Consider the following 20,012-nt stretch of genomic DNA (forward strand, 5'->3'; position numbering starts at 1 on the left):
CGCCTTTTTTATGTTTGCTCCCCCTGCTCTTAGAAGCTGGCTACGCCACTGCCAGGGCGCAGCGCCCAGGGCAGGGGGAGGGTCGGGGGCTCCCCAGAGTGGCCCAGACTCCCCGGGCAGCTCCAGCACGGGGCGGGGCCTCGGGGAAGGGGTGAAACAGGGGCGGGGCGTTGGGGAAAGGGGCCGAGCCGGGGCGGGGCTCTGGGGAAAGGGGCGGAGTCCGGCGGAGCCTTGGGGAAAGGGGGCAGGGGGCGGAGCAGGGGCGGGGCCAGGGGAGGATGAATAGGGGAGGGTGGCGGTTGCTCCCGGGGTTCTCTGGCTCAGCAGCGTTGCTAGGGAGACGGTCATAACCTGACCCTCCCCGGCCGCCCCGCGCCAGTAGCCGCTGAGCGCTGCGCATGCGCGGCGCCCGCCGAGAGCCGGCAGGAGACTCCATTTCCCAGCAGGCCCCGCGCGCCGCAGAGCGGCAGTTTCCGGGCACGCGCAGCTCGCGCCGAGGAGAGGGGGCATGTCCCCGCCCCTAGCCGTGCGCGCGCGGGCAGGGCCGGGCCCGGGGACCGAGAGAGGGTGAGTGCGGGGGGGCCGCGTGTGGCCGGGGCCCGCCCCTCCCCTATTCACAGCCCCGAGCGGTGCGAAGCGCGGGGGCTGCATGTCCCTCACCTGCCGTCAGCGCCCGGGGCTCTCACCCCCCCCCCTCCCCTTATATCCGTTACCGGCCCCGCGTCCCCTCCCCACGCACCGTTATATCCGTCACCGGCCCCGCGTCGCCCCCCCCCCCCGGTTATATCCGTCACCGGCCCCGCGTCCCCTCCCCCCCCCCGCCCGTTATATCCGTTACCGGCCCCGCGTCCCCTCCCCCCCCCCGCCCGTTATATCCGTCACCGGCCCCGCTTCCCTTCCCCCCCCCCGTTATATCCGTCACCGGCCCCGCGTCCCCTCCCCTCCCCACGCACCGTTATATCCGTCACCGGCCCCGCGTCTCCTCCCGCCCCCCCGCCCCGTTATATCCAGTTACGGCCCCGCGTTCCCTCACTTTCAATTCAAACCCTCCAGCCCTGTCCAAACGGTGGTTGGCAAATCACCCTGAGTCCTTGCCCCAGATGTGGGGAGCAGCGGTGGTGGGAAAGGGTGGATCCCCCATTATATGTTTTAAAGGATTTGGGCTCCTTTCTCCTACACCACATTTCTGGTTTTATTGACTCTAGTGTCTGGATTGACACTGCAATAAGGATTAGGTGTGACTCTGGATTAACATGGGGGCCAATGAGATGAGGGGGGTGGTGTCATTCGTTACTGTCACCAGGGCGCTGACGGAGGGGAGGCTGCTCTCTCTCACTTTCCACTCAAGGTGTCGGGTTTGAGTTTCTTGGTCACACGCTGCTGCTTCCAGTGTGATCTGGGAACGCTGGGCCGAGCAGCTCCTCTGCCCCAGTAGGGTCTGTGCCATGGAGAGACCTTCGTTAAAGCTCCTTCAGTGCCCAGCCAAGGGGAGAGACTTTCTCCAGTGGCTGGAACTAGCCCCCTACAGTCGCCCCGGGCTCTGCCAACACCCACCTCTGAGCCAGAGACCTCAGGGAAAGTGCTGGGTTGGGCAGGGAAGTGACTCTGTACAAATGTCCCGGGAGCCTCGGATTTCACAGCCCCTGGGAATGTGCTCCCTGGTTGTGAATGTCCCTGAGGGAGGGCTGGGAGCTGCCTGTACAGCAGTGAAGCGGCTGCCCTCAGCTCCTGCCAGGATCTGCCCAGGGAGCAAACTGGAGGATTCAGGAGGGGAAGAGACTGGGCCCCAGTGGGGTTTGCCCTTTGTGTGTCTGGAGGGTGGAGGTGTCAGGAAGGGAAAGGGGGGAAGACAGAGATGGAGGGAGGGGAGAGACAGTGTGACATGGCAGATTTCACCATCTCTCAACAGGCCAGGGATTGGGGGGCTGGGGTGAAGTCTCTGCTTTCCCCTCCCCCCTCTAAAATTGGCAAAAGTCCTCAATTGTGCCCCTTTTCTCTAACTATCAAATGTGAATAGGAAATCCATGTAAATTCCCTATTTTCTCTGAAATTATTGACTAATTCTCTTTTCTCCTCAGATTTTTCCCCATTTTCTCTCTAGTTGTCCAGTGTCAATTTAAAATCTCCTCAGCTTTGGGGTGTTTTCCCACCCATTTTATTTACAGCAGTTTCTCATTGTTTATAGGTGGGAAATTGTTGCCCTGAGCCATTGTGGGATAGCAAAAGACATATCTGGCTTCGAGACTAAGCTTGATAAGTTTATGGAGGGGATGGCAATTAATTGATCTTTGATTATTAGCAGGTAAATATGCCCAATGGTCTTTGATGGGATGTTAGATGGGGTGGGATCTGAGTTACTACAGAGAATTCTTTCCTGGGTGCTGGCTGGTGAGTCCTGCCCACATGCTCAGGGTCCTGCCCACATGCTCAGGGTTATTTGGGGTTGGGAAGGAATTTTCTTCCAGGGCAGATTGGCAGAGGCCCTGGAGGTTTTTTGCCTTCCTCTGCAGCGTGGGGCACGGGTCACTTGCTGGAGGATTCTCTGCACCTTGAGGTCTTTAAACCACGATTTGAGGACTTCAATAACTCGGGCATAGTAGGTTAGGGGTTTGTTACAGGAGTGGGTGGGTGAGATTCTGTGGCCTGCATTGTGCAGGAGGTCAGACTAGATGATCCTAATGGTCCCTTCTGACCTTAAAGTCTATGAGTCTATGAGCTGCTGGAGAACTGTTAGGGTAACGCAGTGTTTACACTGGCACTGTGTTGACTTCAGTACATTGACCATGGCTCAGTGTTGTTTGGGGAGGTGGTGTTACCGTGTTGGCATAATGGACAGCTTACATTGGTGGGAGACAAACTTAAGTGCAGATACACTTGCAACTAAGTCAGTGCAATGCAGCTTACACTGACCTAGTGTAGACCAGGTCTTTGTAGACCAGGCCTGGGAGGGTTTAATCCTGGTGGGAAGACCTACCTCTGATAAAGTCACTGTTTTCCAGTGTGGCAGAGCCTAGAATGTCAGTTTCCAGGGAAAAAAGTCTGGTGGGGACTCTGTGGAGAAATGGACAAAAGCCTGTTCTGAAATCTCTCCAATTGCTCTTTTCGCCCCGACAGGCTACAGAATAACGTCCATGTTTTGCTCCGGATCGTCCCACTCTTCCACGGGAAAGGCAATGGCTGCAGCGGAGTTAGCTGAGGTATGGGATTATCACGGAGCTGGTGGTGGGTTCTGGCTGGAGGGAGATGGGCAGTAAATGTACAGGAGGGTGGGAGCTGCTGGAGGTGGGAGAGGGCAGGAAATACCCAGGGTGGGGAAAGGGAGGGGACAAACTTGCCCGAATGAATTCGGATTAGGCCCCATATTGAAGGAGCAGACTCCTGTCGTGGAACTTTCCCCTGTTTGTGGAACAGGAAATAACCCCCTGGCCAGAGCTGCAAAAACTTCCCAGGCTCCTAGTGCTGCAGCCCGAACCAACTGACACACTTCATTATTTACCACTCTCCCAAACTCTGTGTCATCTGCAAACTTCATCAGTGATATTATGTTCTCTTCCAAGTCATTGATAAGCAAGTTAAATAGCAGAGGGCCAATAACCGATCCCCATGGGACCCCAATGGAAACATGCCCATGTGACCATTTACAGTTACATTTTGAAATGTATCAGCTGCTTTTGAATCTAGTTAATGTGTCATGTTAATTTTGTGGTGGTGTAGTTTAAGTATCATGCTGTACCAAGTCAAATACCTTAGAGAAATCAAAGTATATTACATTAACGCTATTCCTTTATCGACCAAACTCCTGATCTGCTTCCCCCCAAAAAAATCCAATTAGTTTGTGAGGATCTATTTTCCCTAAATTTATGTTGATTGGAATGAATTATATTACCCTATTTTAATTCTTTATTAAACCCTTCTCCTCCCCTCCCCCCCATTATCTTGCCCAGGTTCGAGGTCAGACCTATTATCTTGATCATCCCTTTTACAATTTTTGTAAATATTGGGGCAACTTTAGCTTTCTTCCAGTCTTCTGGAGTTTCCGCAGTGTTCCAAGAGCTCTTGAAAAACAGCATTAATGGTCCAAAGAGCTCCTCAACCTGCATTTTTAAAACTCTTGAATGGAAGATATCTGGAACTGCTGATTTCAAAAACGTCTGATGTTAGTGGCTTCTATTTAACGTCCTCATGACTTATGATTTTAATGAAAAGAGTGTCATTGTTATAAAAATACCACAACATCATTTGCTTATTTTCCCCAAATCCAGGAGAGAAATAGTCACTGAACACTTTTACTTCTTCTGTATTATTATTATTATTGACGTTTCTGTCCTTTCCGTCTAGTAATGGACCAATAACATTGTTAGGATTTTTTTTGTTATTAATATACTAAAATAAACACAACCCTCCTTCATATTTTCTTAATCCTGCTGGCCAGAGATTTCTCCATTTGTTTCTTTGCTTTGCTTTGCCTTGCCTTGCCTTGCCTTGCCTTGCCTTGCCTTGCCTTGCCTTGCCTTGCCTTGCCTTGCCTTGCCTTGCCTTGCCTTGCCTTGCCTTGCCTTGCCTTGCCTTGTTAATTTTCTACAATTCCAAGCTTCTGATATTTTTTCCTGTCGACTTCCTCCTTCTTCCAGGTGTTTGTTTATATATAATTTTATGGGGGGGATATTGGGATTCCCGCCAGGTGGCGGTCCCTGACCCTGCCAGCGACTCCATTTCCTATATCAGCCTCTGGCTAGTAGGTGTGTGATGAACATGAAGACCCCTGCCCCCACTGGGCAGCGTGAGGGGCTCTCTTTTTCTCCCCTCAACCTGGTGCCTCCTGGCTCCTCAGGGTGGGAGTGGGACTGTGCGACCATGTCCGTCCCAGAGCTTCCATTTTCCTGTTCCTGCTCTCCCAGGAATCCTGGGGTTGTACTAAATTATTAAGTGGGGGGCTCTTGCTCTTTCAGGGGCTGGTGACCTTCGAGGAGGTGGCTCTGTATTTCACCAAGTCAGAGTGGGCTCTGCTGGACCCCGCTCAGAGAGCCCTCTACAGAGACGTCATGCAGGAGAACTATGAGTCTGTGACCTGTCTGGGTAAGAATTCCTGTTCCTTTGGTTATTGGAAGCTGTGGGTTCTCTAAAGAACCTCTATAGTAATAACTCTATACCTTTACTACTCATACATGTGTAGACTGGTTTCCATGTCTTGCCCCCCGCGGCTTATGTCCTATCCCAGTATTTTTAGATGTACACAAATTTTAAATGACCAATGGCACAGAAAATAATTAAAAAAATATAGATATATATTTAATTTATCCTTATTGGATGCATTAAAATCCAGCCCCTACCCTTTTCTTTCTCTCCGAGGGCTATGACCATTGGATGTGGGAATGTTGGTAATATTTCTGTGATTCCAGTACATAGCTCAGTTTCCCTCTGTGCTCGAAATTACTATAATTTGGGTGTAAAGACCAGGACAAATGAGGTGTTTTTGTTACATAGCTGTCATGGGTTCACACAGAGAGCCCTCTTGGAACTAAAAGCATGTCTACACTGCAAGCGCTACAGCTGAAAGTGGCCAGCCGAGAATTGTTCCGTAGACCCAGCTGTGTCTAAAGTGGGGGCTAGGCTGACCTAACTATGGCTACGTCTACACTACAGAGTTTCGTCGATGCCGTGTGTGTTGGTTAAAGCAGGTTCTTCTTTGAGGGATGGTCCCTATTGAATTCCACTGAGGCTAATGCGCATGCGCCCTGCTCCCAGAGCCGGAGCTTTTTATAGTAGTTGACAGGGCCGGCTCTAGGTTTTTTGCCGCCACAAGCAAAAAAAAAATTTGGCTGCCCCCCCCCCCCAGCCCTGGGCTCCTCGCCGCACCCCCCTGCCGCCCAAACCCTGGGTTCTCCCCCACCACCCGCACCCCCCTGCTGCCCCAGCCCTGGGCTCTCCCCCCCCGACCCGCACCCCCCTGCTGTCCCAGCCCTGGGCTCCCCCCCACCATTGTCCCCCACACACACCTCCTGCTGCCCCAGCCCTGGGCTCTGCCCCCCCCCCCCCACCTGCACCCTCCTTCCGCTGCAGCCCTGGGTCACTGGTAACTCGCTCCCAGGGCAGGTCATTCAGCAGGAATTTTAGATGTGCACAGAACACAGACAGGATTGGTTCCCATATGGTTACAGAACTGCAGTAAAGTGAAACAATTTTCAGCTTGTGTGATTGGAGGATATCTGGATGCATATTATCAGACTGTCCTCCATAAATGAGGAAAAGTTGAGGTGCCTTTATTATTCTTTTGTTCCACTCTTTCTTTCTTTGGGGAATTTGCCAATGCAATATCACTGTCTTCCTTTTAAACAAACAAACAAAAAAGGCAATGGCTGTTGAAAATAGCAATTCCAGTCCTAATAACCACTGGGAAGCATTTCTTGCTCAATTTTATCCTACTTTTTCTACAGCAAGTTACAGTGGATCAGTATATTTGATTTGGGAGAAATGAAGTAACAGCTGCCCAAACTGAGCTTGAGCACTCCTGAATTTTGAGGTATTCAAATCTGGAAGGCAGGTGTTGGGGGCTGTGGCTCCGCAGGGGAGCACGGCAGCATGTATGCAGCAGCGTGTCTGGCGCTCCACGAAGCCAGACACGCTGGTCTGAGTGGCACGGTAAGGGGGCTGGGGGGTTGGAGAAGGGGTAGGGGGTTCCGGGGGGGCAGTCAAGGGACAGGGAGCAGGGGGGGTTGGATGGGGCGGAGGTTCGGGGGAGCAGTCAGGGGCAGGGAGACGGGGGGTTAGATGGGTCAGGGGTTTGGGGGGGCACTCGGGACAGGCAGCAGTTGGATAGGCATGGGAGTACCAGGGGTTTGTCAGGGGACAGGTAGGGGGTGAGGTCCTAGGGGGGAACTTGGGGGGGGGGGTGTCTCAGGAGGGGGCAGTTGGGGACAAGGAGAAGGGAGGCTTAGATAGGGGGTGGGGTCCCGGAAGGGGGCAATCAGGGGACAAGGACCAGTGGGGCTTAGATAGGGGGTTGGGTCCTGGGGGGCAGTTGGGGCAGGGGTCCCGGGAGGGGGTGATCAGGGGACAGGGAGCAGGGGGGTTGGATGGATTGGGGTTTCTGTGGGGGGCAGTCGTAGGGAGTGGATGGGGGCAGGGTGGGGCTACCCTCCCTCCCCATAGAGTGTCCTATTTTTTGAATGTTAAAATATGGTATCCCTACCTTCCCAGTGCAGCTCTCCATTCAAAGCAGGCTGTAGCATGAGGTCTCAGCTTCCTCACTCCCTCCCCCTCTTTCCTGTTGGTAGTGGCCAAGGGAATGCTGGGAAATGTAGTTCTTTCCCTGCTCCAGGGCTGGCTCTATAGGCAGGGAGCTAACCAAGGAACTACAGCTCCCAGGGCCCCCTGTTGGGTCTCAGCTCCCATGCTGGATCCCTGCCGCCCCTGCAAATGGGCTGCCCCAAGCACGTGCTTGCTTTGCTGGTGCCTAGAGCGCCCCTGGTAGTAGAGTCTGTGGGGTCACGTGTGCACCCTTGCGTTGCCTGGTGGTTTTGCCTGCGTCTCCAGTTCCCTCTCACCGCCGCACGGTCCAAGTCAGAGCTTCTGCTGTCCCCTTGTCCGTGGTGACGCATTTTTTCTTTATTTAGTCAGGATGTAACCCGCACAATTTAACGCTCCCACCCCCTATCCGTCCTTGTGGGTACACAGGGACAAGGGGCCCAACTTTACCCCTCCCTAGGCTCAGGGCCAATATCCCTGTTCCCAGTGAAAGAGCCTTACACAGTAATATCCTTAAACATGCGCATGTCTCTATTAGCAACACATCAACAGAATACACACGTCAAGCATCTAATGCTCACCCCTCCCAGCAAAGACAGCTGGACGTCTCCCGGTGGCCAATCAGGATCTGCTCTCGTCCGGGGCTCCGGCTTCTGCGCAATATGGTCGTGCAGGGGTAAAAGTCCTGGCACCTTTGGTCTTGAGCTGTGTCTCGGAGTTAAGACCCAACGATCCCATCTTCAGACCCCCATTATAATTAAAATGAGGATTTCTCTTATCTATGCTTTAACCAATTATTTTACTTAAGACATAGCTATGCAAACACACTAACCAATCATTTTCACTATACAGGAGTTCACATGCCTAAGACCACCTATTGCATTAGTTTTTGTGTTTTTCAAAGTTAGTTAAAACTTCTCAAGGTCTACTTATCTTTGTGCTTTGTTAGTGGAATACACTGTCAGGGTAGAATTGCTTAACCTGCAGTAGACTGGGACTCTCTGTCTATTTAAAGTACACTTTCTAACTATTTATTTAAAATTTCTTTAGCAACAGCAAAACTTCTTACTTTTTATTATCAGACAGAAACTCAAGGCTAACTTATCCATTCTCTCCCCATTCTCATGACTCTGTGAATATCAGTCTATCTCCAGTTAGTAGCGCTGCAACTAATACTTTTCTATCTGTCTGCCTATGACAAGGCTGAATTCCCCTGACTCTAGTTTTGTTTCCAACTTATGGTGGGTGAGCCTAGAAGATGGCTGTGGGTTATGCTAGGTTCGGGCCTCTCATTACAAGGACTTTGTTTTGTGTAGTTTTGTAGTTGTTTTATGTAGTTTTCTTGTTTTTGAACGTTTTGTAGGATTAAGGACTGGGTATACTATTCCAGCGGTTTCCCGCCAAACAATCCCCAACTCCCCACTTCGCCCCCAGCAGCCGTGTCTGGGTCCTCTATAGTCCGGATTTTCTTGGTTTCTGTAGTGATTTTTCTTGTTTCTAAAAGTTCCGCAAGGCTCAGGATGCGGTTCCCCTCCAGGTCGGGATGCTGGATTATGACTAAAAGGATGGGATTAAAAGTCTGCACTTCCTGTCCTCATTTGTTCTCCCTCAATGACGAGCACCAATGCTGTCTGTACTGCTTGTGGGAAACCCACACCACATCCAGGTGCAGCATCTCTCTCTACTTCCTTGCCCGTACACGGGAAAACAGAGCCCCTCCCCCCCAACCCACCCACCCCCTGCAAGAAGCACCTCATGGAGCTCATCCCTGGGACGCAGTTGAATCCTGGCCACGGAACCCCCCGGTACATCGGGCTGAATTCAGGAGGTACTGGTACCTGAGTCCCTGGGCACCACAACTGGTTTGGCCGTATGAGAGCTCGTGGCCCCAATATTCGCCTTCAGAACAGTCCTGTTCAGCACGGGAATCCTCTCCTGTAGCACAGACCTGTCCTTCACCAAGCAGGCGTTTGAAATCCAAATTGGACGATGCCCCGATGGTACTGACAGATATGGAGGGATTTCTCTCGTCATCCCAAGGCGAGGCTGTGTCATTGACTCTCTCCTCTCCCCCAGACTACTACTGTCAGTTTCAAGAGCTGCAATGAAGGACAGCTCATGCTCTCGAAATACCGTTGGAGGAGGTGCAGCACAGGCAGCACCACCTGCTGGACATTTTGCACGCGTTGGTACCGGCCAGGGTGGGCCTATCAAACGAGGACACTCTCCAACAGACACACACTGTGTGCCATCCCCTGCCCATGTGCACCCTCACCTCAAAAGGGGCAGAAAAGAGGTACAGTGTCCTCCCTTCCCCCTCCCCTTCCCGGGTTCCAAGTTTCTATTCTCTCATCCTCTGCTCAATTCCCTGGTGATTCAGGCTGCTATAGAGTGAGCTAAACAACAGCACCCATGCTCCACCCCAGCTGACAAGGAGGGCAAGAGACTGGACTTTGTGGGTTGAAAAGTTTTCTCCTCGGACGGCCTCCAGTTCTGGATCTCAAACTACGTGGCAGTGATGGACAAATACGACTTCTTACAGTGTGGACATGGCAAATGAGCTACCTCAACAGGATCATGCCCAATTCCTATCAAGTCTAGAGGAAGACAAGTTGGTCGCAAAGTCGATACTTCAGGCTGTGGTTGATTCAGCAGACACATCCTTGTGCATTTTGGCAACTGGAATCGTCATGAGAAGGGAATCCTGGTTTCCCTAGAGACGTGCAGAACACGATTGAAATCTCCCTTTTGATGAATCACACTTCTTCAGTCAAAAGACAGATGACTCCTTTCACTTGCCAATGAATCTCCTCAGAAACATCCTATAGTCCACAGAGCCCATCCACCTGTTCCAACAGTGCAGTCCTCCATGCAGCACCGTCTGCGAGTAAGCTATATTTCTGAATGCAAGTAGAGAGCCGTCTCACTTCGCCTGCATCCCAAATTTCTACCAAAGGTGGTTTCCTGCTTCCATCTCAACCTACCCATACACCTACCTGATTTCCCAAATCACATGCTTTGAATGAGGAACAGCGGCTTCACTTCCTTGATATATGTAGGGCCCTGGTCTTTAACCTACAAAGGACAAAGCCATTCCTGAAATCTCCCCAGCTATTTGTTGCCATAGCGGAGAGAATTAAAGGGCAGGCCATATCCACCCAGAGAATCTCGAAATGGGTCTCAGGGTGAATTGAGCTCTACTATCAATTATCAGGATGGTTCCAACCAGGTGGGATATGGGCCTATTCCATGAGAGTGCCAACATCGACTACTGCCGCACTCCATGACGTGCCCCTTACGGACATATAGGAGGCAGCCATGTGGAGGTGGGTACACCTCTTTTCTTCTCGTTATGCTACAGAGTGTGGTTCTGTGGCAGACAGCTCATTTGGTGCAAAGGTCCTCCGCTCCACAGTTCCGTCGTCTTCCTCTCACCCTCCGCCTATGTAGGTACTGCTCGTTACTCACCCTCGGTGGAATAGGAGCCTTCTCTAGTACATTATTCTCCTGCTCCAGAAGTGCTGATCTGTGTAGGGGGCATCAGATCCTACAGCAAGAGTCACAAGCAGCATCAGCCAATTCCAGTCTTCCATGTCTGTATTGTCAACCTCCTGCTCTGTCATTGACACCATCAGGTACCTTCAGTGGGTCAAAAAATACCGCTGGAATGCCCACCGGCATCTCAAGGAAGCTCCACTCCTCCATGTTGCTGGCTCCTGTTCCTGGGAGCAAGCAGATCAAAATGACTGCTCAACAGGATGTGTTGGTGGGTTTCTGTAACTTCCTGTGACATGCAGGGGTGGACGGTCACGTTTTCCACATTGCACTAGGAACAATGAGCTGGAGTGGCCATATTTTGGGAGGGCCCTAGGAAGTCTGGGATATGGTTAGTTGGACTTGGGTCTGCTTATTGCAGTGTGGATCCTGGAGCCCTGGTGTGGGACTTGGGCTCAAAAATTCTTATTACTTAGGTTCAGTATGCAGTGTGGACACTCAGGCCCTGGGATGGCAGTTTCAAGTTGTGTAGATTTGGGTCCCGCTAACCCTTGGTAGTGTATACATTGCAGTGTAGGCGTAAGTCATGTCTTTACTACAAACTTAAGTCAACATCCTACCGCCAGAGTTAAGTTGGTTGTGCATGTTCACACCACAGTCCTTGTGTCGGTGGAATGCGTCCTCACTAGCAGCGCTTGCATTGATGCAGGGAGCAGTGCAACTCGCCTCAGGGGGTTTTGGGAAGGGCTTGCAATGCCTCATGAGACCAAAACATTCTCACAGGGGTGACTGGAAACACGGCTCCAACATCCCATGATGCCATTTTCTCCCTCCCCTGATTTCATCTGCAGCCCATAGTATTTTGCACCTTTTTTTCAAAAGGCTGCCATAACCTTGCGTATGCTGTCTCCAGAGAAGCATGGACCCGACTCAGCTGTGCACTATTGTGGTGAGCGTTGCAGACACCACACGTGCCTTATCCTGTAGGATATTTCCAGAGCTGAGAGGGGAACTGCCGCGCAGAAGATGACCATGTCCTTCAAGTAGCACTGCTGGAAACCATGGAACGAAACAGTCGCCCAGCAGCTGAACATGGTGGAGGGCTGGTTTTGGTCCCGAGAAACAAGCACTGACTGGTGGGATTGCATCTTTATTCAGGTATGGGATTACTAGCAGTGGCTGCAGAACTTTTGTATGCGCAAGGCCACTTTCCAGGAACTGTATGCGGAGCTCTCCCCAGCCCTGAAGTGTAGGGACATGAAAATGAGACCTGCTCTGACAGTGGAGAAGCGAGTGGCGATTGCTGTGTGGAAGCCTGAGACTCCAGACTGCTACTAGTCATTGGGGAATCTGTTTGGAGTGGGTAAATCCACCCTGGGGGTTGCTGCAATTCAAGTAGGCAGGGCCATTAATCGCCTTCTGCTAAGAAGAATAGTGACTCTGGGCAATGTGTAGGACATACTGGATGGTTTTCACAGAATCATAGGACAGGAAGGGACCGCAAGAGGTCATCTAGTCCAGTCCCTTGCAATCATGGCAGGACTAAATATTCTCTAATCATAGGGCCACCAGACAGCAAGTGTGAAAAATCGGGATGGGAGTGGGTAATAGGAGCCTATATAAGAAAAAGACCCAAAAATCGGGACTGTCCCTATAAAATCGGGACATCTGGTCACCCTATCTAATCATTCCTGACTGTGTTTGTCTAACCTGCTCTTTAAAATGTCCAATGATGGAAATTCCACAACCTCCATAGGCAATTTATTCTGGTGCTTAACCACCCTGACAGTTAGGAAGTTTTTCCTAATGTCCAACCTAAACCATCCTTGCTGCAATTTAAGCCCATTGCTTCTTGTCCTCTGGTCAAAGGTTAAGGAGAACAATTTGTCTCCCTCCTCCTTGTAACAACATTTTATATACTTGAAAACTGTTCTATCCCCTCTCAGTCTTCTCTTCTCCGGACTAAACAAACCTAATTTTTTCAGCTTGCCCTCATAGGTCATGTTTTCTAGACCTTTAATCATTTTTGTTGCTCTTCTCTGGACTTTCTCCAGTTCGTCCAGGTCTTTCCTGAAATGTGGTGCCCAAAGGTGACGAACTATTCCCCAAAGGTCATTTCTTTCTCTGGGTGAGTGTTATAATTTTTATACTGAATAGAGAGTTACAGAAAAGTATATATAGTCAACGCCCAAAAATTCTTTCCAAGGAAGCAAAGATCTATTTCTCAATGCTTCTGGCATTGGAAGCTATGCATTCTGAAATATGCTCAGTCCCATAAACACCATATATGAATATTTCTAAGCTCTAAAGTTCCTCTTGTAAGAGCCGTAGTATGGTATCATACAAATGACAGTTTCTATTTTGCCGCAATGGGGTTCCCTAACTGCAGTGGGGTGATAGACGGCACGCATATCCCTATCTTGGCACCAGACCACATTGCCACAGAGTACATAAACAGAGAGAGATACTTTTCTATGGTGTTGCAAGCGCTGGTGAATCAGCGGGGGTATTTTACTGACATGAACGTGGGATGGTCTGGGGAGGTGCATGACCCGCATCTTTAAGAACATGCGGGTCATGTTAAGTCTGTTCAGAAAGCTGCAAGCAGGGACTTCCAGACTGCAAAAGCACCCTTGGTGACATTGAAATGCCAATAGTGATACTGGGAGACACAGCCTATCCCTTATTCCTGTGGCTCATGAAGCCGGACACCTGGGCAGCAGCAAAGATCGGTTCAATAATAGGTTCAGCAAGTGCAGAATGGTGGCTGAATGTGACTTTGGCCGTTTGAAGGGTCGCTGGTGCAGTTTGCTCACTAGGTTAGACCCTGTGGGGATGTGGGGGGAAATCCCCATGATTATAGCTGCTTGTTGTTATCTTCATAATATATGTGAAGCAAAGGGAGAGAAGTTTCCTCCACACCCCACCCCATCTGCTAATTTTGAGCAGCCAAATACCAGGGCTATAAGAAGAGCTCAGTGTGGAGCAATGTGTCTCAGGGAGGGTTTGAAACCCCAGTTTAGTAATGACCCACAATAATGCGCGCTGCTATTCTGTATCGTGCTTACCCATCGTCTGAAACTTGCTGTGACTGCTCTTTTGTTCTCATACAAATCTTTCCCCCCCCCCCTTCCTTTGAATTAATAAAGATGATTTCATTTTCAAGACATACTTTTATTGCACACAGATATAAACACTGAAAGGTCTGTCCAAGAATTAAATCTTGGAAAGATGATGGAATAAAATTGGGAGTGGGGAAAACATATTCATCTTCTCTTTAAAAGCACAGTGGCCTTGCCTGTCATACATCAGCATCTGTGCAGCTGTTATTCTTGGCACCCTCCTCTGTGGCTGAGTGGAAGGGATATTGCAGTGCCCCCCTTGCCTAGTGGAACGTGGGGGAGGGGAGCAGGGGGAAGTACAGCGATGTTGGAATGTTGCTGTTCAGGGGCCAAAGAGGGAGTCGAACCTCAGGGGTTTTCTCCCGAAGGTCAACCATATGCCTCACAACGTCTGTCTGTTCCTTCAGAATCCCCAGCATCTCCTGCAGCATGCCATGCTCGTTCTCCTGGGATGCTCATCTGCTCGCCATGTCCATTTTTTCTGAGAGCAATCCTCCACGCCCTTTTGCTGGGCAAATTAGTTGAAACAATAGTAAAGAATAAAATTGTCAGACACCCAGAAGAACATAAAATGTTGGGCAAAAGTCAACATGGTTTCTGTAAAGGGAAATTGCGTGTTACTAATCTATTAGAGTTCTTTGAAGGGGTCAACAAACATGTGGACAAGGGGGATCCAGTGGACGTAATGTACTTAGATTTCCAGAAAGCCTTTGACAAGGTCCCTCACCAAAGGCTCTTACGTAAATTAAGTTGTCATGGGATAAGAGGGAAGATCCTTTCATGGATTGAGAACTGGTTAAAAGATGGAACAAAGGGTAGGAATAAATGGTAAATTTTCAGAATGGAAAGGGGTAACTAGTGGTGTTCCCCAAGGGTTAGTCCTAGGACCAATCCTATTCAACTTATTCATAAATGATCTGGAGAAGGGGGTAAACAGTGAGGTGGCAAAGTTTGCAGATGATACTAAACTGTTCAAGATAGTTAAGACCAAAGCAGACTGTGAAGAACTTCAAAAAGATCTCACCAGACGAAGTGATTGGGCAACAAAATGGCAAATGAAATTTAATGTGGATAAATGTAAAGTAATGTATCCTATACATACAATATGATGGGAGCTAATTTAGCTACAACTAATCAGGAAAGAGATCTTGGAGTCATCGTGGATAATTCTCTGAAGACGTCCACACAGTGTGCAGTGGCAGTCAAAACGAACAGGATGTTAGGAATCATTAAAAAAGGGATAGAGAATAAGACTGAGAATATCATATTGCCCTTATATAAATCCATGGTACGCCCACATCTTGAATACTGCGTACAGATGTGGTCTCCTCATCTCAAAAAAGATATACTGGCATTAGAAAAGGTTCAGAGAAGGGTAACTAAAATGATTAGGGATGTGGAACGGGTCCCATATGAGGAGAGATTAATGAGACTAGGACTTTTCAGCTTGCAAAAGAGGACACTAAGGGGAGATATGATAGAGGTATATAAAATCATGAGTGATGTGGAGAAAGTGAATAAGGAAAAGTTATTTACTTGTTCCCATAATATAAGGACTAGGGACCACCAAATGAAATTAATGGGCAGCAGGTTTAAAACAAATAAAAGGAAGTTGTTCTTCACACAGCGTACAGTCAACCTGTGGAACTCCTTGCCTGAGGAGGTTGTGAAGGCTAGGACTATAATAGGGTTTAAAAGAGAACTAGATTAAATCCATGGAGGTTAAGTCCATTCATGGCTATTAGCCAGGATGGGTAAGGAATGGTGTCCGTAGCCTCTGTTTGTCAGAGGGTGGAGATGGATGGCAGGAGAGAAATCACTTGATCACCACCTGTTAGGTTCACTCCCTCTGGGGCACCTGGCATTGGCCACTGTTGGCAGACCAGATACTGGGCTGGATGGACCTTTAGTCTGACCCAGTATGGCCATTCTTATGTTCTGTGTCCACTGTTCCAGAGGCATTCATTATCTCATTAAACATATCACATGTTCTCTTTTGCCTCTATCTTGTCTGGGAGAGCCTCTCCGCCAGTGTGGAGGAGGAGCTGAAGGCCACACTTTCAGCTATAACCCTTTGTGCTATGCATGTAATCATTGTCAGGGCAGACCCCGGCTGTAGTGCAGAATTGCAAAAATCACTCCCCTGAATCCAGGCACATTTTCATTTCTACAAGGTATTTACTGAACCGGTTTGCTGTCCCACCTATGCTGAGTATGGCACGGGGGGACCGTCTGCAGTGGGAGGGGGGTCACCCGCGGTGGAACCGGAGGTGGCTAGGGGGCCATGCCCATCTCCCCTTTGTTACATGGATGTTGTCTGAATGTTGGGGACTAGCCTTCCCCATCCCAAACTGCAAGTCTTAGGAGAAGTGGCTTAGGGGTGTGTGTGCGCTTGTGATGGCGTGTGGCCACTACAACATTTTCCCTCCCGCCCCCCCCCTCTGTTGCTGCTGCTCTCCGGTGCCTGAAGTTTGCCGTTTCTGAGGTCACTCCTGACCCCTGCCACCCAAACTACAGCCATGTTTTGTGAAGCCTGGGGAAAGGGGCAGAAAATCACAAGAAGGGATTGTAGCACCTCCCAAAATATGTCGTCTTTGCTCTGTCTTGGTCATTTATCTGGCAGAGGCACTCCGCCAGTGTGTAGGGGGTTTCTCTTGAAGGTCATATCTGCAGAAGAACAAGAATTACCTAAACGCATGATTGTTAGTTCACACACAACATCGAATCATTACAGTAAAATACACGTTTTGTAACATACCAAGTACACAGAAACACAGTCTTGTACATTTCTATCCCCTCATCTACTTCCGCACTACACAAAGCAAAGGAAAGTTGGCCGTCATAACCGTGCAGCATCAACGCAAAAAATCACCTACCAGGGGTCTCTTCTCCTGCTTCTTGCTCATTGGAGTGGGACTCCTGGGACTGGCTAGACACCTCCAGAATGACTCGCCATCCCACATGGCGACCCAGCCGTGGGCTACACATCATCTGCTAACTCCACCTCCTCACCCATGACTTTGTTGTCAGGGTTAGGTCCACTTGACGCTGCGTTCAGCCACGCCAAAGTATCCACAGGACTCTTGGCTGTGGATGTGGGGTTGCAGCCAAGGATAGCGTCCAGCTCCTTATAGAACCAGCAGGTCTACGGTGTAGCACCGGAGCAACAGTTTGCTTCCCTTGCCTTCTGGTACGCCTGCCTCTGCTCCTTTATCTTCATTCTGCATGGCACCGTGTCCCAATCATTAGCTCTTTTCACAGAAGCCAAGAGAAATGTGCCCGTAGGTGTCGAAGTTCCTATGGCTGGAGCACAGCTGGGACTGGACAGCCTCCTCTCCCCATATACTGAGCAGATCCAACAGCTCCACATTGGTCCAAGCGGGAGAGTGTTTGCTATGTGGAGCCGCCATGGTCAGCTGGGAAGATGCGAGGTGAGGTCTCCACGCCAAGTGGTCTGACCCAGTACGGCTGCTCTTTTGTTCTTATGGTAGGTTGTCAGCGGCCCAGGCTGGGAGCTACAACAGCAAAGCATTGTGAGGAACCCAGGATTACAGGGCAGGTGGTGACACAACCTTTCGGGGGTCTGGATTGCACCCCCAGAATGTGACACAAGTATCCCTCAAATTCAGTTGATCTCACTCGTTTTCTGTCACTTGTGCAGGGTTTCCAGTTTCCAAACCTCATGTGATCTCCTGGCTGGAACGAGGGGAGGAACCATGGGTCCCAGACCTCCTGGACTCTGAGGAAAGAGAGACCCTGAGAGATGCCCGCACAGGTGAGGAATCAGTTAAACCAACTCAAAATCTGTCCCTGAATTAAGGAAATATTTGGGATTCCTACTAAGCCCTTGTGAGCTCTCTGAGTTCAGGATTGTTCTCAGGAGGTGTGGCATCCTCATGGCAGACCTCACTTACGGCTTCCTACCTGTCCTGACTGACAGTAGCTCCCTCCCCAGTCTGCTTTCTCCCTGAGTGTTTGGTTGAGATTTAGACCCAGAATTGATCCCCTCGTCTCTCTCATTTGGGGAAAGGTTTGGGGGAGATTCAGCTCTTTCTTTGTTTGATCTCTCCATCACCTACTTTCGTTTGTTCCCCCCTTTCTTCCATTCCTCTCCCTGTCGTTCCCTTTTTCTCTGGCAAATGGAGTGACCTATGTCTGGTTTCTCTCTCTATTCTAGCAGGTGATGGGATGGCGAATGAGAATGAGGAGGAGAATCCTCAACAAGATGATGCTGAGCAAGTAGAAGCACATGGGACATTCTCAGAAAGATCCAAAGGGAATGTTTCCTGGAGTTGTGCACAGGCAAACGCCTGTGAGAGTCAGAACAGACCAGAGAAAAAGTTCAGTAGAGGCTCAGACCTTATAAGACATGAGAGAATCAACACAAGAGAAACACCCTACATCTGCCTGGAGTGTGGGAAAACCTTCAAACATAACTCAGTCTTTATCATACATCAGAGAATCCACACTGGAGAGAGACCATATACATGCCCCGAGTGTGGGAAAAGCTTCAGTCGCAGCTCAAACCTTATCACACATCACAGAATCCACACAGGGGAGAAACCCTACACTTGCCATGAGTGTGGGAAAGGCTTCAGTCGGAGCTCAGAGCTTATGATACATAGGAGAATCCACACAGGAGAAAGACCCTACACTTGCTGTGAGTGTGGGAAAAGCTTCATTCGGAGCTCAGAGCTTAATAAGCACCAGAGAATCCACACTGGAGAAAGACCCTACAGATGTACTGAGTGCGGGAAAGACTTCATTTATAGCTCACAGCTTGTCACACATCGACGAATCCACACAGGAGAGAGACCCTACTCATGCCCTGAGTGCGGGAAAGGCTTCACTTCTAGCTCACAGCTTGTCTCGCATCAGAGAATCCACACAGGAGAGAGACCCTATTCATGCCCTGAGTGCGGGAAAAGCTTCAGTTCTAACTCACAGCTGGTCTCACATCGGAGAATCCACACAGGAGAGAGATCCTATTCATGCCCTGAGTGTGGGAAAAGCTTCAGTCATAGTTCACAGCTTATCACACATCAGAGAACCCACACAGGAGAGAGACCGTACACATGTCCTGAGTGTGGGAAAAGCTTCAGTCGTAGCTCAAACCTTATCATGCATCATAGAAGCCACACAGGTGAGAAACCCTACACGTGCCTTGAGTGTGGGAAAAGTTTCAGTCGGAGCTCAGAGCTGATCAGACATCAGAGAATCCACACGGGAGAGAGACCTTACGTGTGCTCAGAGTGCGGGAAAAGTTTCACTCGGAGCTCAGATCTTAGTAAGCACCAGAGAATACACACTGGAGAGAGACCCTATAGATGCCCTGAGTGCGGGAAAGGCTTTCGTTACAGCTCACATCTTGTCTCACATCGGAGAATCCACACAGGAGAGAGACCCTACTCATGCCCTGTCTGTGGGAAAAGCTTCACTGATAGTTCACAGATGATCACACATCAGAGAAGCCACACAGGGGAGACCCCCTACACATGCCCTGAGTGTGGGAAAAGCTTCAGTTGGCACTCAAACCTTATCACACATCAGAGAATCCATACGGGAGAGAAACCATACACATGTCCTGAGTGTGGGAAAAGCTTCAATCGGCGATCAAACCTTGCCGCACATCACAGAATCCACACAGGGGAGACACCCTATAGCTGCCCTGAGTGTGGGAAAAGCTTCAGTCGGAGCTCAGAGCTCATCATACATAAGAGAATCCACACAGGAGACAGACCCTATACTTGCTGTGAGTGTGGGAAAAGCTTCATTCGGAGCTCCGAGCTTATCATACATCAGAGAATCCACACTGGAGAGAAACCCTTCAGATGCCCTCTGTGCGGTAAAGGCTTCAGTTATAGCTCACAGCTTGTCTCACATCAGAGAATCCACACAGGAGAATAACACTATACTTGTATTCAGTAGGGCTGCCCAAAGATATTTTTTTCTTTTTTGTGTGTGGGTTTTTTTTGTTTTGTTTTGTTTTTGTAACACACTGGCTAACTCCCACATAATGGTCTTTAAGGTTGATTGCACCGTTTCCTGTACTGTAGTCTCTCAGCTCCCCTCGGGTGAGTTGCCACCTTCTACCTTTTGCAGTTCACCTTTCTTTGGGGTGAATCCTGTGATCTTTCTATCAACTCTTTT

At 49.8% G+C, this 20,012-nt stretch overlaps 1 protein-coding gene across 1 annotated transcript; it reads left to right on the plus strand.

The window, feature by feature from the left end:
* Window positions 1–523: 523 nt before the first annotated feature.
* Window positions 524–19,769, plus strand: LOC135889200 (zinc finger protein 420-like). Its single transcript, XM_065417036.1, has 7 exons — window positions 524–567; window positions 2,186–2,302; window positions 3,115–3,197; window positions 4,950–5,110; window positions 9,151–9,245; window positions 17,524–17,637; window positions 18,040–19,769. Exons 3-7 carry the CDS (start codon window positions 3,132–3,134, stop codon window positions 19,767–19,769), a joined length of 2,166 nt encoding a protein of 721 aa, XP_065273108.1. The 5' UTR covers window positions 524–567; window positions 2,186–2,302; window positions 3,115–3,131.
* The last annotated feature ends 243 nt before the right edge of the window (window positions 19,770–20,012 follow it).

The sequence above is a fragment of the Emys orbicularis genome, chromosome 15 (assembly GCF_028017835.1).
Source record: "Emys orbicularis isolate rEmyOrb1 chromosome 15, rEmyOrb1.hap1, whole genome shotgun sequence".
Taxonomy (NCBI): Eukaryota; Metazoa; Chordata; order Testudines; family Emydidae; genus Emys; species Emys orbicularis.

Excerpts from the sequence above, each read along its gene's own strand:
- LOC135889200 (XM_065417036.1), top strand. The coding sequence starts at position 3,132 with ATGTTTTGCTCCGGATCGTCCCACTCTTCCACGGGAAAGGCAATGGCT. Across the intron at positions 5,111-9,150 it reads TCCTTTGGTTATTGGAAGCT|AACAGTCCTGTTCAGCACGG; the intron begins GTGGGTTCTCTA and ends ATTCGCCTTCAG. Across the intron at positions 9,246-17,523 it reads AATTGGACGATGCCCCGATG|GGTTTCCAGTTTCCAAACCT; the intron begins GTACTGACAGAT and ends TCACTTGTGCAG.